The sequence below is a fragment of the Macrobrachium nipponense genome, chromosome 4, assembly GCF_015104395.2.
Source record: "Macrobrachium nipponense isolate FS-2020 chromosome 4, ASM1510439v2, whole genome shotgun sequence".
Lineage (NCBI taxonomy): Eukaryota > Metazoa > Arthropoda > Malacostraca > Decapoda > Palaemonidae > Macrobrachium > Macrobrachium nipponense.
In genome coordinates, this window is record NC_061100.1 from 47,849,822 (window position 1) to 47,876,768 (window position 26,947).

The following is a 26,947-nucleotide window of genomic DNA, read 5'->3' on the forward strand; positions in this document are numbered from 1 at the left end:
TCTAGCTCTTCATGGAGATTAATGCATTTCCTGATCTCCTTTTTGAGTGGACAGTCTCTGTCATTTTTTAAGGTTTTAGCAGGATGGATGTGTTTTCTCTGATCTATCCTATGAGTCAGAGATTGTGTTTTTAGTTTGTTTTCATGTCTCAGGATGCATAGGTTGGTCCACATTGGTGCTCCTGTAATGAGTCTTAAGGCATTGTTTTGGATTACTTCAAAACTTTTTTGTTCAGTGCTTGTGAGATTAGTGAGGACTAGTGCAGCATACTCTACTGTTGATCTTATTGTCTGTATGTAGAAAATTCTGAGGGCATGGTATACGGCTCCCTGCCTTAGCGAGGTGATTCTTTTCATGGCGTTTTGTCTGCATTTGATCTTTTGTTTAAGTGTTTCTATTTCTTTGCGTGGTGAGAGCTGTATGTTGATGTTGACTCCTAAGTACATGAAGTTGTCTACCCATTCGATGGGTTCTCCCATGAGTTGTATTGGGTTCAGGTCTGTATTGTATTTGATTGCCATTGCCTTGGTTTTTGCCGTGTTGATTTTTAGTCCTAGGACTGTGCATTTGTTTTCAATCTGTGTTATCGCGATTTGCATGTGTTGGTGGGCTCTATGCCTGTCTGTGCTGAATAAGCACACACCATCTGCATATATGAAAATTTCAACTCCATTTGGCAAGTTGCTGTTGGCTAATTTCTCCATCTCCTTATATCGTGATTTTGCGGGCTCTTGAGTACGGTCAGACATTTTTAACAAAACATGCATACGAGAGGGTCTCCTTCCGAAATAATAATAATAATAATAATAATAATAATAATAATAATAATAATAATAATAATAATAATAGGCACGATACCAAGATCCCTGAAAAGGAATCTGGAAAAACTAGAGGTTGAAGTAGCTCCAGGAGTCATGCAGAAATGTGTGATCCTAGAAACGGCGCACATAGTAAGAAAAGTGATGGACTCCTAAGGAGGCAGGATGCAAACCGGAACCCCCACACTATAAAAACCACCCAGTTGAATTGGAGGACTGCGATAGACAATAATAATAATAATAATAATAATAATAATAATAATAATAATAATAATACAAAAATTATGCCACTCGTAGAACTCATTCATCAGGGAGATGCATAACTAGACAGTTTATATGAGAAAATATAATTCCAAATAATGATACGATACATACGAGTAGAAGTGTTCAAGCCTCTGAAATGAATCAAAAATGGACATCGATCCATAAAACCACCGAGCTCTCTATTGGCGCTTTCTTTCAGTAAAAGAAAAGAAGGCGACACTCCTCACGGGAAACCACTCAAAAAGGAGACGGAACGTTCATTTGAAATTATACGCGGACTAGATGGGATGTCGAAAGTGTAACACGAATGAGAATGAATGACAATATACTGTAAGGAAACTGAACTGGAAGCTAATCTTTATCTTCAGCAGACAGGAAAAGAATGGGGCAACTGGAACGTAACTCCAAATATGCCATGGGCATTAGGTGATGGATTTTGACTATTATTCATTGTATTGATATTTAAGGTTATTCAGTCTTAGAAAATTGCTTACACTTAAAGAAAACTTACAAATAATAAGAGTCGAAGGACAGTTTTGCAACTTACGAAATATACATTATTCCCAAACACAATACCTCACACACACACACACACACACACACACACACCACAACACACATATATATATATATATATATATATATATATATATATATATATATATATATTCGTTTGTGACTAAATCTCCTAAGCGTCACACACAATTCCAAGAATTTCCTGCACTGTATCCGGCAAAATGGTTCGGATAATTGATCTACGCCTGATATATATGTATACATAATATAATATATATATACACACACACACACACACACATATATATATATATATATATATATATATATATACTATTATGTGTGTGTGTGTGTGTGTGTGTGTGTGTGTGTGTGTATGTGTATGAGTAAAAGAACGGCTGTACATTCATATCGGAATCATATTGCCAGATACACTGGTACCCAGTGCGTGAAATTCTTGGAATGTGTGACGCTCTGGAGTTCGACACAAACGAAAATAAGCGACCAGGGAAAACAACAACGACCCAGGTGCAAGTGATGGGATAATATTGGAGAATGACGCAACTCTTACGTGAGCAGTGCCTGGTGAGGGGAAACACGCGCGCACCTGGTTGCCATGGTAACCGGCGTCAACAACTTGCCGGTGGTGAAGCTTCTCGTATGATCTTTATGGTCGCTTTAAATCGTACAAATTCAGTTTTACGAAACGGTTGCCACGAGGTGTGAATGTTTTATATTTATTTGATGGTTACTGGGATGTATGGCGCAGAAAAACAGACAGTTGCCGCCAAGTAAAACTAAAGAAATGTTCCTTAAGAACCGCCCCTTCTCTGTTCGTGGTTCGAGACAGGGAAGATCGTCTTACAAAAGAAATTGAAAATTAGATTGAACACTTGAAGAACGTCAAGCATCTCTCGGTGAAAATGAAGGACGCAATGATAACCCCTTCGATTGCCGAACAAAAGGCGAAGGTAAACAGCCAGATCCAGGACCTGCGGAAGAAAATACAACTCTCAGGTAAAGTCCTTCTATTGCAGTTGTTCTTAACCTCTTTATCACCACGTTCCCTGTAAGAGATGGTCTTTTCTTTCACTTCCCCTTTGCATCTTTGAGTAAAATTCTATCCCAGATTTAAAGGAAAATAAAAACAAATGAGAAAGAGAAGGGGTTTCGAGGGACAGGACGGGAGGTCAATCATTACAAAACATGGGAAGCCCAATGAGCCTAACTAGAGTAGTGGACTCTGGGAAAGTAACGTTACAAGGAAATACTTTTGGATTTTTTCATAAACTTCTGAATATTAGTTCCTTACTCTTGTTAAGAGGACAACGAATATAATTAGAGTTCTTTCCCCCAAGGGCTCCCTCCTCCCCTGGAAATTGCTGACGCCCCCTAGGGGGTCGTGCCCCCAAGGTTAAGAACCACTGATTTATTGGCTGCGGCAACGGACGGACCTTAATAACGTTTCTCAAGTCGAAAGAAGAGAAAATGTTTAGAGACTCTTGTCTTTATAACGAGGGCTTTTCCTACCTATAGTTATATTCTATGACTGTATCTTTAATGAACTATTTTGAGCAATAATTTAGCTTGCAGGTAAAATGTTTGTTCCTGCACAATTTTGCGTTTATCGAAAAATTAAAGAAGTTTCCTTTCCATACTGGTCAGCTTCTCTCGAGAAGAAATACACCAGAGCCAACTTTGAATCAGAAAAGATCGAGATTAAAATTTTGTATAATATTAAGCAAACACAGAGAGAGAGAGAGAGAGAGAGAGAGAGAGAGAGAGAGAGAGAGAGAGAGAGAGAGAGAGACTACCTAACCTATTACAAGAAACTCGTAAATATAATATAATATATACGTAAATTTCCAGATTTAGAAAGCTGCATATACGTTTTCCTCCAATTAAAAGTAGTTTTCAAAAAACCGTAAGTGAATTTACAGATAAACATACTGCCAATTACGTACTAAGTTCTAAAAGTTTGACAACGGATAAAGTCCCATAAAAACATGTTTCAATTTCACGAAAGCCAATCCACATTCATGGAGGGAAAGAGCCTCATCAAAGGGTTGTTTTTCCTGAAGCGAAAACTTACTCTCATACTTTTCTGGTGTACGAACCCTTGCTTTCATGGGCGTCCGCAGGGGGTTGGCAACGGGGATCCATTTGCCACACACCCCCTCCTCCTGGAATTTCTGGAAAATAGAAATAAATTGCATGGAAAATACAAAATGAATAAAAAAAATTACATGGAAAATGGAAATTGAATAAAATTCCATGAACATTTCTCACCTGTTTATTCACTTTTCTATTTAAAAAAAATCTCTCTGTTTCATTAATTATCATACGTTTTCCAGGAAATTTAATGTATGTTCTGTCTGTCTTGTCACTCTTGTGGTTTGTGAAACACATAACTCGAAAAGAATTTTTTTCGCCGTAATTCACGTACGTTGATTATTAAATAATTTTTCAGAAAAAAATCATCAAAATTCTCCATAGGAGATTATATAGTTGAGCTACTCTGCTAGATTAAAAAAAAAAAGTGCCACCATTCTGCATCTAAGCACTTCGGGAAACAATTTCTTTTTTTAAAAGGGGAGGGGGATAGCCCCTCCGCTTAGACCCCTCCTCCACAGCGATCTCCATATCATTGCCCACCCCCCTCCCATCCGCCCCCTTGCATTTTTTTTGTCTGAGGACGCCCATGCTTGCTTTGTAGCACTTTCAACCCTCATTCAAATTTGTTTCGTTCTCTGACTTTATCATAACTGTCCACATTCTGTTTCCATTCATTCTTTTTCCTAAAGCGTCAGGTATCCTTATAATTATATATTGCCTTTTATTAACTTCAATTAGATGTCATGACTTCAGTCTACCTTCGCAAATTTCTCCATTTCAGTCATTTGACTCCGCAAAATTCACAATGCAAATGACGTCCTTTACTTCCATAAGTAGACTTGATTCCTCGAAAACCAAATTCATAAAAGAATACTCCACTTTATTCCGGAATCATGTATAACATCGACCTCAAATCCTCCGAAGTCCTCTTCACTTTCATCTCGCCGTTTTCTTGGCTGCCATTAACTCCGAAACCTCAGTCCTGAAGTCATTTCATATCTTTTGCAGGAGATTTTCTAAATTCTGTGTGATGCTTCCAAACTTCATTAGCTGGGTTGAGTTGAATATAGAATTCCGGCCAAAGGCCAGGCACTGGGACCAATGACGTCATTCAACGCTGAAACGGAAATTGACAGTAAAAGGTTTGAAAGGTGTAACAGGAAGAAAACCTCAAAACAGTTGCACTATCGATCAAGTGTTAGGAGAGGGTGGAAAGTAAGATGGAAGAAAGAGAATATGAAAGGAGGTACAGTAAAAGGAACGAAAGTGGTTGCAGGTAGGGGCAGAAGGCACGCTGCAAAGAATCTTAAGTAATGCCTACAGTGCACCGAATGAGGTCCACTGACGTCAATTTATCCCGTGCTTTCACTTATGTCACCCGACATCCACTCCCTCCATCCTTCGTTCAGGTAATCATCAAAAATTGCATGAATTAGTCTCTGCCGTTGATGAGTCCGGCGTTCATCCCGAAACTCGAACGTTTCGCAGTTCAGAGATGCACCAGCAAGTCAGGGGCCATCTAATGTGACCTGTGTGTGTTTTCATTTCCATGAAAGAAGTTTGTGTCACTTCATCAATATTAGAAGACAACTATACTCAATTGAGACAAAACTATTTTGTGGCAATTCTCTTATTGTTTATAACATAATCATTACTTACTCAGCACCTGTAAACACACATAAATGCACATGTATATCAACATAAAAAAATAAATATGGCTACAGGAATCGGATTTTCGTTTTCAGAAACTCACAAGAGAAAACATGACAGAAAAACAGACAGCCCTTTTATTCCTATAAGAACAAGTTTTTTTATCTTGTTATTAAGAAATTTCCTGAGTAACCCACAGCGCGTCTGCGTGTGTAGTTGACCAGGTGTGTTTTCACACACACCATAAAAGCAGACTCGATCTCCTGACCTCTGGTTATTGTCTTGCATCACAGACTCTTGCGCAGTACTCGAGTTAATTGAATTTTATTTCCTCCGTACATTATACATTCATAACCAGTTCGTGTAATTTAGCAGCAGCTATTTCATGCACGGCCCATTTTCAGCTCTGAAAAATATCAAAACTTGATTATAGCTTCCTGCTACACACACACACACACACACACACACAACACACACACACACATATATATATAATATATATATATATATATGTGTGTGTGTATATGTATAAATATTTATTTATATATATATATGTACAATATATATATATATATATATATATATATTTAATATTGATAAGTCGGGAGTCATTCCACCGAAACATGGGTCCTTAGCTTTAAACCAGAGTGTTTTAATGGACCTTTTATATTTGTGATGTATCCTGTTTAAACAGAAGAATTTATTTACACACACATATAGTGTATATAATATATATATATATATATATTTATATATATATATATATATATGATGTAAAGATCGAACAACGCAAAGAAACCTGGGAAATGGAATATGGACTGCATAAACCTTAAAAACGCAAGAGATGTCGTCGTGAAAGGACGTTCTACCTCTGCTCCTCCAAGGCTCAGGAATCATGAATCGAAGGAATGAAGTGTTTTTTTTTTTTTTTTTTTTTTTTTTTTTTTTTTTTTAAGGAGCCACTCACTGGCTTTCGGCCCCAAGGAGGATACAAGCATAATGAAGGGGTACAGGTACAGGTACTCTCTACTCTGTGCCGGTAAATTACAAATCGCGTAGACTTGTACATACCTTGCTCTGGCTATTCTTCTCCCAGGGCTATTATTGGAGAGAGAGAGAGAGAGAGAGAGAGAGACGGGTTGCTTGATACCATACTGTTCGTGTTCATTTCAAGTAGCTGCTTTTGCGCTCTTGATAGGCAATGAGATGATCTCTCTTCAGCATTTTCAACTGTTATACCAGTTCATGACGCAAATCACCTAATCAATCGCCGCGTCTCTTTCTTGTGGCAATAAGTTTTTTCTCCCCAAGATTTGTAATAATCTGTCTCCGTCTCTCCCAATAATAGCCTCAGTCTACAAAAAGTGCAGTAAACGGACTAAATGGATCCACATTCACACGTCACAAGTCCCATTGTTCTCAGACCATCCTTGTTTACATAATAGCGCCAGCAAGCAAGAGGGGCATCAGTCCTCTCGATGGTTGCCATTTTTTTTTTTTTTTTGTCGCGCTCAAAACACAGGAAACGAACCGGTCTTGGTATGCTTTTAATGTTCCCTGAGCATTTAGTCCTAGACATTGTCAGTGAGCAAAGACTTCTCTTTGTTAGTTTTCTGCAAAAGAAAACTATTGAGACGGCTATTTGTCTCTGTCCCAACTTTTTTTCTGTCCGCCCTCAGACCTTAAAAACTACTGAGGCTAGAGGGCTGCAAATTGGTGTGTTGATCATCCACCCTGCAATCATCAAACATACCAAATTGCAGCCCTCTAGCCTCAGTAGTTTTTATTATGTACTTTCAGAAATTAGATTTCACCCAATGTCACAACATTACATTTAAAGTAAAATTCGCACTTCCACAGATATATACCAGTATCTTTGTGCACATTTATTCACACAAACATACATACATCGTCATGGGTACGTGCTGACTCCTGAGAAATTAAGTGTTCCTCATTTGTTTAGAAACTCTAACGATTTCAAATAACTGCACCGTCTGTCAGTTTGATTAGTGATATTACAATCCATTGCTTGTAAGGGGGGAAGGGAGGCATTCATCTGTTTGATTTACTGGAAGACGCGCGCAAACACGAACACACACAAAAGCGACCGAACTCTCTCATTCAGCCTAACCTACAAAGTCAAATGGTAGAAGCGCAGTGCATATTCAAAGCGCATTTTCAAATACGCAACAGCAAGCTTGACGGTGCATCGTCAAAGGCGGAAGCTGCTGAGATCAATTGTCTGAGAAGAATATGCGGCTTCAGAAAGGTCCAGAGTGGGAAACGTTTCAGTAAAGAGAATGGAGAGCGAAGAGTTGGCGGGAAAAGAGTATCGAGTTCGAAGGACAACGGAGAAAGGGGACCTTCATATCCAGGAAGAACGAGAATGTATGTGAGCCACTGCAGGTGTGGAAGGGGTGTGAGATATATATATATATATATATATATATATATATATATATATATATATATATATATATTTATGGTGACCGGTAATTTGACTCCGGTAATTTAACTTCTGGTAAGTTGACTCCCGGTAAATTCACTCCGAATATCCAAAAATATAGATAAATAAAAGGAATATACAATTATAACAGAAAATAGAATTTCAATCTTGCCTTGGTTGTTTATATGCATAATAAGTAGTTGAATGAATCTATTACTTGATGCAGACTAATGTACTCACTGAAACTATCACTCCAGCAATATACCTTGGTTGTTTAGATGCATAATTATCTTATTTTGGTTGTTTATACTTAACTGAATACATCACTCCAGTACTTTGTAATTCTACATCAACATCTTTCTTCTTTAGTCGTTACTTAAAAAGGATTTCTACATACACCATGCCTCACGTGTTTAACAGTACTAGAGGAAAGAAGAAACTTGTGGATGACTTAAATTATATATATGAAGCGCAGAAACGGAATGCCGCTGGATCCAAGACTTCCTGGAAATGTGAAATCAAGTCATGTAAAGTAAAGCTCGAGTCCACACCATGACGCACGATGAAGATCATGCATTAATCAAGAATGTTGATGAACATCATCATAGTTCAAATGTTGATGAACGTCATCATAGTTCAGATGTTGATGAACGTCATCATAGTTCAAGTGTTTCAAAACCGAAAGTGCGCAAAACTTTAGCGGACCTAAAAGCACAAGCAACTTCTTCCCAGGAATCTTGTTTTTCACTAATTTCATCTATTTGTAAAAACCTCGATGAAAACGAAATGGCTAACATGCCATCAACAAGTTGTGTAAGTCGCAATATGAGAAACTGGCGTCGAACAAAAGAAAGTTCCCCTCCAATTTTGAACTAAAACAAAAGTGGGAGTGAAATTACCGGGAGTCAAATTGACCGGGAGGCAAGTTACCGCAGTCAAAATACCGGGAGTCAAATTACCTAGAACCTATATATGTATATATATATATATAATATATATATATATATATATATATATATATATATATATATATATATATATATATTCCTCAAGCAGAAAAATACGCAGTGTGAAACTGGTCTTGGAAAGAATATATAAAAAAACCAGCTCTTGTCCTACGAAATTTGACCGGGAGGCAAGATTTACCGGGAGTCAAATTACCACAGTCAAAATATCGGGAGTCAAAAACCTAGGAACCTATATATATTATATATATATATATATATATATATATATATATATTAATATATACTATATATATTATATATATTATATATATATATATAAATAATATATATATATATATATATATATAATATATATATATAGATATATATATATATATTATAGTATATATTTCCTCAATCAGAAAAATACGCAGTGTGAAACTGGTCTTGAAAAGAATATATAAAAACAGCTCTCTTCCTACGAAATAATCTTGACATTTCTTGCATTACGCAGCTTGATGAGTGCAGAGTATGCACTAAATCAAAATCGATCGCAGAATGATTAAAAAACCATGATTTGAAAAACGTCTAGACGATTTTTTAAAAATTAAATCTTACACAACTAAGTACATTACATGCCTTCTTTGCACCCATTTCGTTGGGTTTTTAAAAGTCATAGTGAAGACGAAAACACAAATTACATGATTAAATATATGAATAGAAAGTCACAACAAAATATTTCGATATCTTTTATGACCAGATCTTTTACCCTTATTGTACTCTCCTTGCATACTGCATGTTGACATGCAAAGAATTTCTTTTTTGGCAAGCTAAAAGGAAATTTATCGCTATCTTATAAATATTATGATTCATAATGTTCACATGTTCTTAGGGACTTAACCGCCAACTCCAAGAACTTTGCTCAATTACAAACAACAACATACTTCAGTGTAATAGATAGAACTGATATTTGTATAGTCTGAACGACAAGGCATTGCACACAACTGACCTTTGTAAAGGTCTGAAAAAGGTGTTGCACAGAGATTGCACAGAAGTGACCCTTGCAAAAGTCTGAACGACACTGTATTGCACATAACTGACATTTGTAAAATTCTTAACAATGTATTGCACAGAACTGATTCTTGTAAAAGTCTGAATAAGTCATTGCACAGAACTGACGTTTGTAAAAGTCTGAAGGACAGGTGTTGCCAAGACACCGACAATTTGCTAGTAGTGAATGGTGTCGTAGAAGTACCATTAAATCACAGGCGATATTGTCGTAGCTCTACTTTAACCCGGCGAGTGACCTTATCGTTGCAGAAGCTAAGGTTTTCACTGAATTATTTTTTTTCTTTCTCGACGCTGCTATTGATTTACATTTCCCGCTCCCTAATCTATTCACGTGGATGATACATCAAAGGCAAGTCAAAAAATGGCTGCCTGAATAAAAATAGACGGGAAATAAAAGGCCTGATAAAAATTGCCTCCAAGAAAAAAGTTGTTGTTGTGAATGCCAAGGTCACAAATCAGCTTTTGAAGTAGTAAACAAGGTAGTAAGCAGAGATCCATGGTCAATCGCTACTTCAATAAACAAAAACTTTTTTATTATTCTTTTAGTGACAGGATTCCTGATTTTTATCAATTCCATTCATTTCTGTGCCACTGTGCTTATGGGACAACCCATATTGCCATTGAATTTCTCAAGAAAAAGAAGAACTTTAAAGAATTGAATGGTCAAATGCTTAAAAGAAAACCACTAGACTCACGAACCAACGAAAAAGATCAGCAAAATGCAGATAAAAACTTGTACGTAAACAAATAGACGAACATAATTATTTTTCATTTATCGCATCTGTATAAAACATTAACGATTTCTGTCCTGTATTAGAAAAAAAATCTTTTTATTACCATAAGTCTCAAAGCAGACATCTTCATTCAAACGAAAAATGCTAAGGAGCTTCTTACCAAAGGTTTCTTAATACAACGCTGCTATGTTATTCTTCAACGCGGGCTATTTATTTTTCATGAATGTCTGACAACTGGGAGAGAGAGGCAATCAGCCAAAATAGTGGTAGATATGGAAGCAGCAGGAAGAAGACATTGAGAAGGACGGAAAAGTAACATACAAAAGGTTCGCTTAAAGACCTGCGCCAGATCGGAATTTCACATGGCAGAAGAGTGGCCGTATCTTACTTGGTTCAACACCGTAACTGACAATCTGATGTCAAAATAATGACGATGATGTATTAAATAATGAATTAATCTTAAATTCATATGCATTTTTTTTACCTAAGGGTTTTACTCTTTACTATTTCATATGTTTGTAAACAATGGCCAAATTTTTAGAGATGATGATGAGGAGGAGGAGGACGATCAAAGATTTTTCCCGTCCATGTCTGAAGACTTCTATGTCTGTATTTAAAGTCTAGTGGGTTTGGATGACCATAAGGGTCATTCATTTGTCTGATACACCCAAACAAATGTTCTAAACAATCCGGAGTTAGTCTCTGAATTAACAGGTAATCTAATTTGAAAGTCTTTCAATATATTGAACAGACCGATGGCCGACTTTGACGAAAGTATGACACCTGTCTGAAATTTATAAAGGCACCCTGTCTTTAGAGAATTAAAATTCATTGCATGCATGCAATCAATAACTTTATACAGGATTTCTGTTTGTTGTTTCATGCATATCCCAAAACCGTTGTGTATTTTTGTGTCCTCATATTTATGAATCGAGTTTATTACATCCAACCAATCACTGATAAGCATTATAAAATCAGTTACTTTTGGCTTCCAGTTTGACTTTAGCAATCACTTCTCACTAAGATATTCTAAAGCATTACCACTGATCATTAAATGCATTTCACTGACCTTATATGCTAAACCATAATCTGAAATACTGGCACAGAGCAATTCACTGATGCTTACAAGTGCGCCTGGGTGAATTCAGGTACTATGGCCCACGCTACCTCAGTAGACGGATGAGTCATCGATAATTCCTGGAGTGGCTGATATGCTCTAAGTGGGTCCTGCCTAGACCTCAGGAGCCTCTCTTGGTGTTCTTCACACATGTCAGTCCTTATTTTTACGCAAGTAAGATGACTTTGGTTTTTGAACCTTGACCCTCTGGAGCAGCTGGGCTAACTCCATTCCTACCTAACATGCAATACTTGTTGCGTGTTGTATTTCCGCACACACTACGAGGAATCTGTCGACGTAGGCGTCATTGGATGTGATTATCATTGCATCCCTATTACCAAAATACCCCATACCTGTGTATTTGCTCTTCATGAATTTGTAAATCGATTTTGTATAACTTAAGTGGGTACTGATACTTTTAGCTAGTTTTGTCCCTGTAGTCACTGACCGAGCTGTATTTAGAATGCTATACCTAGCATCACATGCATTAGCCAAGAAATATCGGGAGTGCTTTTCAAAAGTGAGTTTGCAGTTTGTGCTGGATCTGTGAGATGGAAGCGAACCTTCACTGTATACACCTTCCTTATAACAGTACATGCAAATGCATGTTGAAGACTTCTGTCTGTTGCTGAATTTAGGGAACAGCTTTGCAGCCAGTCTGTCAGGGAGCACTATCAATTTTGTGGCTCCTCTCTTGATGTGATTTGGCAGAACCGGTTGCCAAACCGAAGGTGCCATAAATATATATATATTATATATATATATATATATATATATATATATATATATATATATATATATAATAAATTGGAAACAAAAAAGTACAGTGCAACAGAAACAAGGACAGACCACGTTGCTTGTGACTATTGCTCTGTTAGGTCCGAGAGCTCATCTAATTTCGAAATCCAAACTAGAAGATGCTCAGTCTACCGTTCATTAAGCAGGGAAAGTTATCAGAACGACTGCATTACGATGTAAAAAGAATAATGTTGATTTTTTATTACCCGATAGTATCAGATAAGTTCTCTGTACCACATGACTGAAACACACGGTAAAAACTGTCATGTTAATAGAGTAAAATGGTCTTTAAGCTTTATCTATACCTTATTTACATCCTTTCATGGATAATTAAGAAAAAACTGACAAGCGAGCAAGAAAAATTAAAATACTCTTATCACTGAATTATAGACCAGCTTAAAAAGACCACTGACTCACATTCCCAGACACTTCGAGGTCTGTCTCTCCCGAAAGGTTTGTCCTGCATGGAAGGTGAAAACTAGAACAGAGGGAAGATGTGCAGACAGAACTGATGGAAAATAAAAGACGGGAATTAATGAAGCTCAGACCGAAGAGACTTCACAAAGAACATTTAGAGGTGTCTACAGCAAGGTCTAAAGCAGTGTTCTTAACCTTTTTATGACCACGCCCCCTCTAAGAGTTGGTCTTTTCTTTCACTTCCCCCTTGCATCTATGAATAAAATTCCCTCCCAGATTTAAAGGAAAATAAAAAAGAAATGAGAAAGAGAAGGGGTTTCGAGGGACAGGAAGGGAGGTCAATCATTACAAAACATAGGAAGCCCAACGAGCCTAACTAAAGTAGTAGACACTGGGAAAGTAACGTTATAAGGCGATACTTTTGTATTTCATCATAAACTTCTGAACATTAGTTCCTCACTCTTGTTAAGAGAATAATGGATATAATTAGAGATTTGTTTTATTTTTCCCTAGGGCTCGCGCCCCCCCTCGAAATTGCTGATGGTCCCCTAGGTTAAGAACCACTGGTCTAAAGTATTCATGGTTTACAGTGCTCTACGCGGCACCTCCTTACGGGGTTAAGACATGTTTGTGTTTTTATTTGATGATATACATAAATGCTGCCTTAATTAGACGATATACCGTGTAAAGATAACGACCTGTAGGAGCCTTGTTTTAAAGGACTTTTCAATTCAAATCTACGACCGGAGTTCTTGACACAAAAGTAATAATAAATAAAACCTACAATCACAAAAAAGAGGGGATATACCGTGTAGAGGAATGACCTGTAGGAGCCTTGCTTTATTGGACTTTTTCAACTCTAATTTACAACTGGAGTTCTTGACACAAGAATTAATAGTAAAAAAAACCTACACTTACAAAAAGGAAGAAGGCGTTGAATCAAAGACCAAGCAGTTCTGATCAATCGAACGACAACCATTATTAGAGGGCATATAGTACAGATAGACTTGTTCTTCCATTGCAGAGGGAGCAAGCAAAGCCTTCTATGAGGAGAGCGAGGCGGAGAAGCAGAGCAACAAGGCTTCCATCACTTCTCTCAGAGCTGATATCAAACTCCTCCATGTCAGAATTGAAGAGGCTAAACAGGTAAGTGGACTCAATGGGAACCTAAGAAATGAACGAGGTTCATTCTCATTTACTAGGGAGAAGAAGAAAAAGCTAAAAAGAACATGTTTAAAAATCGCTCATCAAGAATGATAATCTTTGTAAGGACAGCATCATCAAAATCAATATAGAGGTAGTATGAGCTACGATTATGTTAGATCAATATACAAATAAGAACAACTAGTTTTAGAATCATGTAAATGACTATCTTTCGACAGCAAAACATAGCTTAAATCACTTCAATTACTGCAAGTTAAATAACATACAAATGATTCAGGTAAATATATTTACACTATCAGTCATAAAAAAAGTGCATGGATACGAGATATCTATTTAGAATACTTTTGTTTTTTACCTACTATGGTCCCAGCCCCCCTTTCTCTCTCTCTCTCTGTCATTAGGGCAGCGAGCGCAGTGTGGAAAAGGTACTGCAGCAGAGACGGCGAGCCAACAGCGCCCCCTGTCGCGTGAAAAAGGCAGACGGGACTATCAAAGCATCCGAATACAAGCTACACGATTTGGTCAAGAGGCTCAACTTCCTCCAACACACGTCAAAGCAGGTAAGTGCCTCAGATGAAGAAGATTTACACCTCTTTCATCTCGAAAAGCCTTCCTGAGAGATGCATGACTGAACAAATGGCTCTCATTAGTCCATGCAGTAGAAACATGGGCACAAAAACAAATAAATAAATAAGTAAAGAACCTTTGAACAGATTGTGGAGGAAAGATCACGTGATTAATCAGGAAGTGATAGAGAGATGGTGTCCAGTGGATGGAAAATAGACTAAAATATCCAAGACTGGAGCCATTTAGACGTGTGCTAAGAAGGGATGAGTAGTAGTTTATTATCAAAAAAGCTTACATATAAGTAACAAGACGAACAACAAGAGGAATGACAAGGATATCTTGAGAAAGAGGAAATGAAAGATGGCAGACGCAAAGGGTAGAAGTTCATTCACGAGAACTCATTCACACCTAACTCCATAAAGGGAAAAAGAGTACGTAACCTATCATGGCGATGAAGGATGTGCATCAACATTAATTTTATTCTATCTGACCCCTTGCAAATATCTGCTTTTAGCATACCTACTGCACCAGTTTGAAAAAAAAAATATTGCGAGTTCTCCCTTTTAATGGCAAGTTTTGACACTTCTGGCAGCATCGTTGCCAATTTGGTGGAGCTTTACACATACGCCGATGCATTTACAAACTGTTTCCATGATTTCTAGTTGTTACAGTAATGCAATAATGATAAAACTGCTCTAATATATATATATATATATATATATTATATATATATATATATATATAAATATATACTACAAACAAATACGTTAATTTCACTTATTTCCACGGTTTTGTGTAAGTCTTATACCCAGTTTGGAGGGTAAACACATATCAATTGGCAACACTTCAGTGGCAGTCTCTTTAGAAGGTAAAACATTTAGATTCCTTCTGTAAGAAGTGGTTTCATTGCGCAGGAGGAGCAGTCTGTGCTTTACAACTCCTTACCCTGTATGTAATAGTTATTGCGTCGGATTTCGGGCTCAGTTGACCTACTGTCGCTTACACTAAATAGCTAAGGTTTACTGCAAGTTTCAATAAAGCTTGTTAGTTACGAATGGCGGTAACAAAAAGCCTAAGATCAACATTTTTCTTTTTTTCACTCACCAATAAAATAGGACGGATCTTTCCTAGATGGTGACCGCCAAGGGTTCTAACCCGGTATGTAGGATCCACCTTTGCGGCGTGTTTAGCACAAGCCCATTGGGGATTACAGCACAAACATAGTTCCTCGTTGGACGACTGCTTTTCGCACTCGGCTACCAATCCGGTAGTCCGAAGTTTGATTCTCGGCTCGGCCAACGCGGAATCAGAGGAATTTATTTCTCGATATAGTGTGGTTCGGATCCCACAATAAGCTGTAGCTCCCGTTGCTAGGTGATCTAAAATTAGTTCCTAGCCACGTAAAAATAACTAATCCTTCGGGCCAGCCCCAGGAGAGCTGTTAATCAGCTCAGTTGTCTGGTAAAACTAAAATATACTTAACCTATTTCAACAGCACAAACATAAACAAAAGACTGCAAATATTAAGATAAAGACCCGCAAGAAATATCACTCCTAGATAACAAACCCCGAAAACGCCTTGGAGGTCCCTATCTAGGAGAGACCCAGTAGGATTAAATGGGAGAGAGAAAACCTTTTCAACGGTGCATACAATAAAAAATTCATTCTAACTAATGCATTAGACTCTGGTGGTGTCGCGAAGATCAACTGTTAGTATTCCAATGGTGTGACAGAAACCGTGAAAAAAAAAACATAAAAAGTCCGTCAGGGATTTCTTTCTCCAAACATGAAGATACAGTTTCAAAGACATGATGTTTCGTTCCATTATGGCATCTTTGCAAACGCTTTGAATAAAATTTTGATGTTCCTTCTACTAATATCAATCATTTTTTTTCTTAGATTCGGAAAGTTTTCTTTCATCAAAAGTACTTATTCATTTCTATTTTCTTTCATCAAAAGTACTTATTCATTTCTATTTCTTTCTTGCTAATGATGTTATTATACAATCCCGTGCTTTGACCTTTCCCGATTGTTCCATTTCATATAATATATCTAATCATATTGTACATAAAGCTTCTCATGCTGGGGGAGCTGACGATGGATGTTGCAATCCGGACCATAAATTGTGACTTAACAGTACTGGCACAGTAATCATGACGGGGTCAGGTCGGCAAGGTGACCTCGTCGTGATTATGATGTCGCGGGTTCGTTTCCCGCTACCGGGTATCATGATTTCTTTCATATTTCTTTGAAGTTGGATCTCGAGGCTTTGTGGTGACAATCGTATCCAAAAAAGAGCAGAGAATTTGAGAAGTTAAGAGGGCATTGTGGCTATTACATTTACATTTGTATCTGGTAAAAATGACCAGTATATTCTGCATATATGTGTGTGTGTATGTGTGTAGAGAGAGAGAGAGAGAGAGAGAGAGAGAGAGAGAGACTGGGGTGGGGAAGAATTTGATTATGAGAGAAACAGCACATTATTTTATGACTGCTTTCACGAGCTCCCTTTACTACAATTTCTTTTCTCTGACGTCACAGCGGGAAGACCGACTCTCTTCGCTGAACAAACAACTGGAGGAAGCTGCATCGGAGAGAGCCCAGGAGGAACAACAAACCATCGAGCAACTGCAGCAGGTTCGTCTTTGCAGGTGGAGCACTGTAGGACTTTATGGTCAACAAAATTCCGAACCAAATCTTTTCACAGCAGCATTTATGGGATTCACAAAATGGAATTTGTGTTTCACAAATGCAATACTTACAAGCCTGCGCTTAGTGATTTTCTTTCCAATTTTTGCTACTCGCGCAGCAAGTTGTTGTTGTTGTTGTTCTTATTGGGGGTTAGGAGAGGTCTATGGAGGATCCTAAAAAGGTATGGAAAAGGCGTTTAGCACTGAGTTTTAATAAAGATGAAGGAATTCTAAGACAGGATATCTATGATTTATTTATTAGAATGAAAATTTAAAAATTAAATAATATGCCTGTTAGACAGTACAGAAAAATTATTGCTAATAAAATATAGCATATCTATTTGGTTTTTCGTTGGTGAAACAAGGCTCTATTTTTTTGCAATTACTCTTTTTTTCTTTAAATATGCTGGCTTTAGGTGCTAGCTTTATGTATTTTTTATATATTACATATATGAGTTACAGCGAACAACTGTCTCTCTTGGCACAAAATGCATTAATTAGAGGGTTGCCACGGTACCTACGATGACTGAGGTGCAAGTGAGGAGGCACATGACAGACCTCTTGATAGGTGAAGAGCTGTGTTCGCTCAGAAAGGGTGTAAGTCAATTAACTTGCATGAAACAAATTTAAAAGCAGCCTGGGAGAGACAACAAATTCTAACTAATTGTTACTTTAATATATATTTATATATGCTGTATATAATGTATATATAGTCATTAAACTGCAAATGTCGTTTAATATCTTCTTCACGCTACTTTGGGAATATTCCCGAAGGGGAATTATAAGTGATGCAATGGATCGGTACCGAAGTGTCTCGAATACTCGACGCAGTACCTTCAACGACCCCAGTCGACGGTCGAACCACTGAGCTTTTATCACTTATATGATTCCCCCTCCGGAATATTTCCAAAGTAGCGAGAACTGGATATTGAACAATATTTGTAGCTTGATGATTGTATATAAATCACGGTAATACAATAAAAAAAATTCACACACACAAATATATATATATATATATATATATATATATATATATATAATATATATATATATATATGTGTGTGTGTGTGTGTGTGTGTGTGTGTGTGTGTGTGTGTATCACTATGGTCTAGTTAACAGCAAAAATAATAAGCTTTAAACATCTGTTCAACCGAGCACCGAAACTCCAACTTCCCCGCCCACCTCTTCTCTCTCTCTCCTCCTTCAGGAGCTCATCACCTTGGAGAATGAGCTGGACAGGGTGCGCGTGAACGTCGGCGAGGCCGAGAGCGTCAAGAGACGCTACGGTGCCATGGTGACAACGCTGAAGGGCGAAGCTGCATCCTACAAGACGACTTTAGACGGGTTACAAACGAGGTTTGCCGATGAAAAAGAGGCCGTCAGGAGACTCAGAGTAAGAGCTCACTTCCACTGATGTTCAAAGTAGTGAACCCTCCGTAGGCGGGTTAGTGCCTTCAGTGCACCACCCATTGAAGGTTCTTTGCAGCATGCCTTCGGCCCCTATCTACCACCCCTTTCATCCCTTTTACTGTACCTCAATTCATATTATCTTATTTCCCTCTTGCTATCCACCCTCTTATAACACCTGAAGCAATCGACAGACAGCGTTGGTCTTGAAATCAAGGCTGCAAAGAGAGAGGTTGTGAGAAAGGAACCTGCTGGGGTAGAAAGTAGAACGCTGGGAATCAACCAATTCGTGATCTTACCACAAAATGGATCTTTTTTAAATGAGTTTGGTGAAAGTAGACAAATATAGCACACCCAGATATGTTTACATAAAGTGCGTCTTTAGTAATAACATTCCTAGTCTATGGAGTCTCTCCTAGTATGGTAACGAAGCACTTTCTAGGTGACTTGGAGTGTTTCGAAATAAAATCTTATTGGAAGTTATAACCTGGAGTCGTGGAAATTTTATTATTTATTGCTAAAACCATATTAGATCCTAACAGTGAAGTCATTAAAAAATGAACACGTAAATAAAAATTTAGATGGAAAGTAACGGGCAGAATTCCCTTTCCCATCATATTAAGCCTTGTTAAACTACTCGACAGGACAGCCGAAAAAACGCTGAACGGACAAGAGATTCTTTACGAGCCCGCCTTCACGAGGAAGAAGAAAGCGCTTACGAGACGAAAAGGGAAAGAGAAAAGAGGCTGTATGAATACAGGTGAGGATCAATATGTCACGTTGAAAGGAAGGAAGATGTAAGCAAGGTGTCCTGCACCACATTGTTGTACAGTTGTTGCCTTTATCGCCAGGTCAGTATTAGTGAAGAATATCATACCATTAATCTATATATTTCTTGAACGACATTATACAATACTATAGACTATAAAGTAGTTGCACGATGAACTCACATGCTTTACGCAGGGGAGCCGATTGCTTGTCAGATGGCTTAGAAAAGTCAATGGTAATTTTCAATTTTGAAGATCGCGAAAGTAAAAATAGGTCCAAGGCTTTTCAGTAACCATAAAAACCGTAACCTTCTCATGCAAGTACCGTTTGAAGTCATAAACCTCTCATGTAATTGCGTACATAGTGGCCTGTAAGAGGGGTTTCGTAAAAAACAGACAGTACAGTATTAGCATAGTGTATAAAGGAGGTTAAAATGAATGCTAGGGGATTTTCAATCTGGAAGAGTGGTTGCAGTTACCTGCACTGAATCAGGGTTACTGATGGACAAGACTACTCAGTGATCATAACAAGCATAAATAACTCCTTGTAAATTAAAATATGCCTAAATCACATATATAAAAGCGATAATATATGCAAGTACACATACATATGTATATGTATATATAATAAAAAAAATGTGTAGATCAGATAAAAGTCCTAAAGTGGTGGCATTGCAAACAAAAACATACTAGTAACTAAAGATACATGTACACCTGGGTTTAGGACCAGGTAGCAGTTTAGACTTCATGATGGATGCATACACAACCTTCACTACTATGTACACTCACACACATACTATATATATATATAAAACTTGTTAACAAATACCTTCCCACTAAGTGCTTATCATCTACGATGATTACTAGATATTATTTCAGCAGTTGTGGCCTGGAGGCGTTGGAATTGCTGCCGTTGCCCTTCCATTGTTACTTTTGTTGCATACATGCAGAGGAGTCTGATGAATCTCATCTTCATAATAGCTACTTGAAGCAATTCAAGGATGTCCCTTTGCCAACTGAGTGGATATCAATTAATTTCATCTACATTGCTGGGTGCAATAGCTTCGTAACTAACTGATATATTATGGAAGTTTTTAGTTTCTGGGGATAACGATGGAAGCGTCTCTCTGTGATGAATAGATGAAGAGCAATCTGACACCTTTTGAATAGTGCATCTGACAGTGCTGTGCTTGACAGAAACTCCCATAGATCAGGCAAAGACATTGTCTGATCGAATTTAAAATTTGCTTGTTATGGAGGAATCTCAGAAATGAAATGAAGTGTCAAATTCAAGTTTAAGTGACATGTCTTTTGTAGTAAAGGAGGCTCTTATTCACTCCAAACCTCGACCCCATGGCCGATGGACTTCTTGTTGTTTGTCTGTCACATAAAATTGTCTGTGACAGCAGTCCTCCAAAGTACAAAAGAACAAATTGAGGATATGTCACAACTTCAAACTTGAGGTGACTCCCAGATTTGTCAATCCCAACTTGCTGGGACCTTACCCTGATCTTAAAATATCTATTCAGATCTAAATAAAAACCTCCAGATCAAGCTTCGTTCGGGGACTTGGCACCGAGGACAGTTTGACGACTCTCCCTCTGCCTTATTCATAAGTGACATATTATCTCTATTTTGATCCCTGATCCTCCCTCGAGCAACCAGATTCGCTGAATGGCAACACCATTATGCAGTAGATGTGCCTCGCTCTCGGACTTGAGTTCCAGAGGTCCTTAAAGCCCCATCCACACGGTCGAACTTTGCCCGACAGACTTTGTATGATGTGACGTCAGAAGCTGGAAAAGTCAGAACCTTCTTCCCAGTTTCTCCGCTTCTGACGTCACATCAAACAAAGTCTGTCGGGCAAAGTTCGACCGTGTTGACGGGTCTTTATTCCTCACACTGTTGGACTGTGGAACTTCAGAAGTTCAAGTGTAGACGCAACACATTACTACCCTAATACTATTTTCCTCGCATTTTAATACATTTTGTGTTGATTTATTAATCTATTTTCCTTTTTCAATAAGTGGGATCTCTTCTATATATTGCCGTTTATCTCGTCTTACTTCTTCCTAATGAACATCATATTCTTTGGAAGCTTAATAATAATAACAATAATTGAGACACGAGCAACTTCCTACCAACCCCAAGCGTCTCTGGCATTTTTTATTTCATACTTGGCAGTAAAAGTAAGGAATGATGAAGACCTCCTGTGTCCCATCAGAACTACCGGGAAGTACCATAGAAAGATCAGCACTTTTAAAAAGCAAGATTCTAGTCTGTTTCTAATCCCCAGTATGATTAAGAGAGAAGTATGTAAGACCATAATATCATTCTGGCTAAGGTAACCTTACAGACCTTACATTTTGTTCGGGTTGCCCCAGGTCCCTCAGTGTGAGGCACCTCTAATGTCTACCAGAGAGTTGCTAGTACATCTTCCGGTATATTTTGCATCTTCCAATCTTGGATGGTCTGGGATGCAGTTTAGATAATTGTCCAGCTTATTCTTAAACACATCTACGCTCACTCCTGATATATTCCTCAGATGAGCTGGCAACGCATTGAATAGATGTTGCATTATCGATGCTGGTGCGTAGTGGATTAATGTCCTGTGTGCTTTCCTTATTTTTCCTGGTATAGTTTTGGGCACTATTAATCTACCTCTGCTTGCTCTTTCTGATATTTTTAGTTCCATGATGTTTTCTGCTATTCCTTCTATCTGTTTCCATGCCTGAATTATCATGTAGCGTTCTCTTCTCCTTTCTAGACTATATAATTTTAAGGATTGTAGTCTTTCCCAGTAGTCAAGGTCCTTAACTTCTTCTATTCTAGCTGTAAAGGACCTTTGTACACTCTCTATTTGTGCAATATCCTTTTGATAGTGTGGGTACCATATCATATTGCAATATTCAAGTGGACTACGAACATATGTTTTATAAAGCATAATCATGTGTTCAGCTTTTCTTGTTTTGAAGTGCCGTAACAACATTCCCATTTTTGCTTTACATTTTGCCAATAGAATTGCAATTTGATCATTGCATAACATGTTCCTATTCATCATCACACCAAGGTCTTTAACTGCTTCCTTATTTGTGATTGTCTCATTATTAGGTCCCCTATATGCATATAGCTTTCCTTCTCTGTCTCCATAATTTATTGATTCAAATTTATCAGAGTTAAATACCATCCTATTTACCTCTGCCCAATCATATACTTTGTTAAGGTCTCTTTGTAGAGCGTTCCTATCTTCATCACAAGTAATTTCTCTACTTATTCTTGTGTCATCAGCGAAACCACTCACTACCGAATCCTTAACATTACTGTCTACGTCTTCAATCATAATAACAAACAGTATTGCAGCTAACACCGTACCTTGTGGCACACCGGATATTACCTTGGCTTCACCCGATTTCTCATCGTTTGCAATAACTATCTGTTTTCTGTTGTGTAAAAATTCTTTTAACCATCTTCCTACTTTATCCACGATATTGTGTTTTCTAATTTTCTTCGCTAATATATTATGGTCTACCTTGTCAAAAGCTTTTGCAAAGTCTAGATAAACCACATCTGTTTCATTTCCGCTTTTCATATTTTTTAATGTTCTCACGGTGGACTAACAGTTGGGTTTGTGTACTTTTTCCGGGTACGAAACCATGTTGTCCTATATTAAACAAATTATTTTTTATTAAATGTTTCATAATATTTTTCTTCATTACCCTTTCATTCATTTTCATAATATGTGATGTTAGACTCACAGGCCTATAATTACTTGCCTCTAGTCTTGATCCACTTCTGAAAGTAGGGGTAATATATGCTAATTTGTGCTCATCATAAATCTTGCCTGTATCTACACTTTGTCTTAGTAATATTGCAAGTGGCTTTGCGATAGAATGAACTACTTTCTTTAACAAAATAGCAGGAACTCCATCAGGCCCTGCTGCAGCTCCATTTTTAATTTCATTAATAGCCTGCACAATATCAGCTTCATTAATATCTATGTCAGCTAAATATTCACTATTTTCGTCCCTTACTTCTATATCATTATCTTCATGATCTATTCTAGGGGTGAATTCTCTCTTATATCGTTCTGCCAATATGTTGCAAATTTCCTTTTTTTCATTCGTTAATCTCCCTTCAATTCTTAGATGGCCTATTTCTTTTCTTCTTTATTCATCTTTTTCACGTATGTGTATAATAGTTTGGGGTTTTGCTTGATATTTACTAAGGTCTTTTCTTCCAAGTCCCGTTTTTTCAGTTTTTCTTTTGATGTATTACTTTTGTCTGATTTTCTATCTGTACTTAGTTCTATAACTTTCCATCCATTTTTTCTTTTGCAAGACCTTTTTCCCAGGTATGCATGACTGATGTTTACTTTTCTTCTTCGGTATATATTTATCCACTATTTTCTCTAATATTTTATATAATATCTCCGTATTTACCCTTATGTCATCACTTACGAAAATGTTATCCCAATCTTTGTTTAATTCTTCATTTATTTCTGACCATTTTATATTTTTACTGTAGAAGTTGTATTTTCCATATCCTTCCCACTTTTTCATTTCTTGCTTATCTCTGTTTTCACTTGCTTTGGAATGGACTGTTAATTTTATGACATTATGGTCTGAAATACTCGCATTATAAACTATCATTTCTTTAACATAATTCATCTCGTTCACAAATACTAGGTCTAAAGTACTCTATTTTTCTTTTTGAGTTACTCGTGACTAAACCCTGCGCATTCATCACTATGTAAGTTATCTTAAGGGCGCATTCTAATGCTGCTGAGAACCAGGCATCTCAAATTACCGTTAGGAGCCATGAGATTTGGGCTGTGTCAATTTCCTTGGCTTCCAAGAGAAATTCTGATGTTCAATTCCAATTCTAATGCAACTTCTTGGAAATCACATACAAGCTTTGCTAAATTTCATCTGTGTTTCACTACAAGTCTCTTGGTAAATTGTCCATTGATTCTGTAGTAATGACAACGTGACCCATTTTCTTCATCCCCTTAGTTTCTCTTCTTCCCTCCTTGACACAGTCATCTGGATTCAAAGTGGCTATGTGTTGGCGGTTTGGTAAGTGCTGCATCTCTTTTTGTCCAGCCCTAAAGGTGCAAACAACATCCTTACTAACAAGGCTCTGGTCCAATTAGTTTCCAGAATTTCTGGGTTCTATTTATCTTCGCTCCAAGAGTCTGCATTGTTCTACGGCCATGACACTTGATCTTGGTTCCACAAGCCGGGCTCTCATTATCTTGGTGGCATGTAAGACCCGTCACCAATTCATTCAGTTTATAAATAATAATTTATTATCTTGGCCATATCTTGTCTTGAAGATTGGCTGGGGGGTGACTTACAGGCAAACCATATAATGAATCAATTGACAGCATGTTCATTAGTAGCAGAAAAAACTTATTTAAAATATGAAATGACTGATAATAATAATTGTTGACGGATCAGCTGATAAATCATTTGATAAAATGTATTGCTTTTTAAATCTAATACTTCTTTACAAGAATATTAATATCAGAAAGTAATTTACTTCAAAACAAAGCATCGTACCATTACGCAAAACAATGTTTAACAGATACTACGTTTTATTGGTTAACCCATCGGCTATGTTGTTAGAAGAATCCAAGTTTGGAATTTCCTTACTGGAAAATTATGGTGATTTTATGGTTCCAGACGGAGGGCAGAGGAACGGCGTCAGCAGGACCTTGGCATGGCAGCAGACCGTCGCTTGTCCCTGCTGAGGTCACCCACCAGGAGGGACTCTCCTACGCCACTGATGGCCTGCAGCATCCAAGATATTGAGGGAGAACTGGAGAAATTCCAACTGGTCTTTGCTAAACTCAAGGCAAGTTAACTGACCATAATCATGTAAATTGCGCTTCAGTAACTGTAAATTGAAGACTCACTTTTGCATGCACACAATCAAAAATGTTAAGAGATAAAGAGGTAAAATACTAAAGATAAGCAAATCATAAATAACTCCAATATGTCAGCAAGTGATTAATAAAAAAAAAAGCTAGTCAGCTCTGATACGTTGTATGTGTAGAGATGCTTTCAGATGATTCCATGTAATTACCCATATTTCTCGTAATCATCATTACCATCTTAATATCATATTTTACCTTTACAGAGTAATACCTAAAACGAATTCAATCCAGCCTTCTGCTTGTGTACTTTCTTCCTCAGTTACCGTTTGGTTAAGGTCTCTATCTCTATCCTTTTTCAGCTTTCCTGTTGGTTGTTGTTCATTTATTTGCATATCTACTATTTGTTTGATTACCGGAAATATAATTTTCTTCATCCCTTCTTATCACTTGTCCAAGCAGTCTTAACCGTTCAGATCTCAGTCTATCTATTCCCATCTGTGACCAACACATTCCTCCACAACTCCCTCACTCGTAATATGATCTTCCCACTGTATTCCAGGCATTTATGTCTGTAACCTGTGGTCAGTCCTTTGTAAGCATACAAGCCGCTGCATAATGCAGGACAGCCCTTATACATTCAACATACATTTTCTTACCTTATTAGTACAATACTCTTAATCGCCAGTAGTCTGGCTATCTCTTTCCACTGCTATTCTTTTCTTTCTATTGTCTGAACGCTGGCTACACAGTCCAGTATGGCATGGAACAGTGGTTTTCAACCTTTTTTGTGCCCATGGACCATTTTTGGCTTCCCTAAATACTCATGGCCCGCTGCCCTTCAAAATTGTGTAATGATGATAATAGAATTATCATAAAATATTCTCTTTCTCTCTCCATTATCAATACCGGGTATATCTATTTTGTTTATTTATTTTGCTCTTCGCCCGTTCTAGATTTTCCATTTCTTAAATACTATTTTGAAGATGTCCGTGGCATGACGTAGGCCACCCCCCCCCCCCCCCTCCCCCCTCGAACTGCCCATGGCCCCTCAGGTTAAAAACCACTGGCCTAGAAAAACGTAAATGTTCTGTTTATTTGGAGACCTGCCCTGCCCCCATTTGCTCTTTTTATACATTTTAGGTATACCAAAAATACTTTGCTCCATTTATATAGAAAACCTGCCAACTTTGATGATTGCAAATGATTGCACATGGGTATCAATTCTGAAACATGGTGCACTGATAGTGATTAAAAATACATGTACACTAAAAAATCCTTCTCAGTCAGTTATGATCAAAACATTCATTAGTATTATTACTCATGATGAGCTTAGATTAATTTGGAATAAAACGCAAACTGTTCTAATAACAATAAAAGTTATCGTCAAGATACTGTTCTTTTAAACAGGTAAAATACTTAAAGGAAGTCAAGATTTTTTGTGCAGATGTCTGGGAATTTATAATATATATATATATATATATATTAGGTATATATATAATATATATATATATATATATATTATATATAAATATCTATATATATATCAAAAAAGAAAAAAAAAAAAAAAAAATATATATATAT

The 26,947-nt window shown here is 37.3% G+C and overlaps 1 protein-coding gene across 1 annotated transcript in view; it reads left to right on the top strand.

Moving 5' to 3' along the window:
- Window positions 1–2,533: 2,533 nt before the first annotated feature.
- LOC135211353 (outer dynein arm-docking complex subunit 3-like) overlaps window positions 2,534–26,947 on the top strand; it is a 29,606-nt gene continuing 5,192 nt past the window's right edge. Inside the window, exons 1-7 of the mRNA XM_064244667.1 lie at window positions 2,534–2,615; window positions 13,918–14,039; window positions 14,459–14,617; window positions 17,166–17,261; window positions 18,522–18,707; window positions 19,366–19,481; window positions 25,173–25,344. Coding sequence (XP_064100737.1) covers window positions 2,534–2,615; window positions 13,918–14,039; window positions 14,459–14,617; window positions 17,166–17,261; window positions 18,522–18,707; window positions 19,366–19,481; window positions 25,173–25,344 — 933 coding nt within the window. The remainder of the gene's footprint in view (window positions 2,616–13,917; window positions 14,040–14,458; window positions 14,618–17,165; window positions 17,262–18,521; window positions 18,708–19,365; window positions 19,482–25,172; window positions 25,345–26,947) is intronic.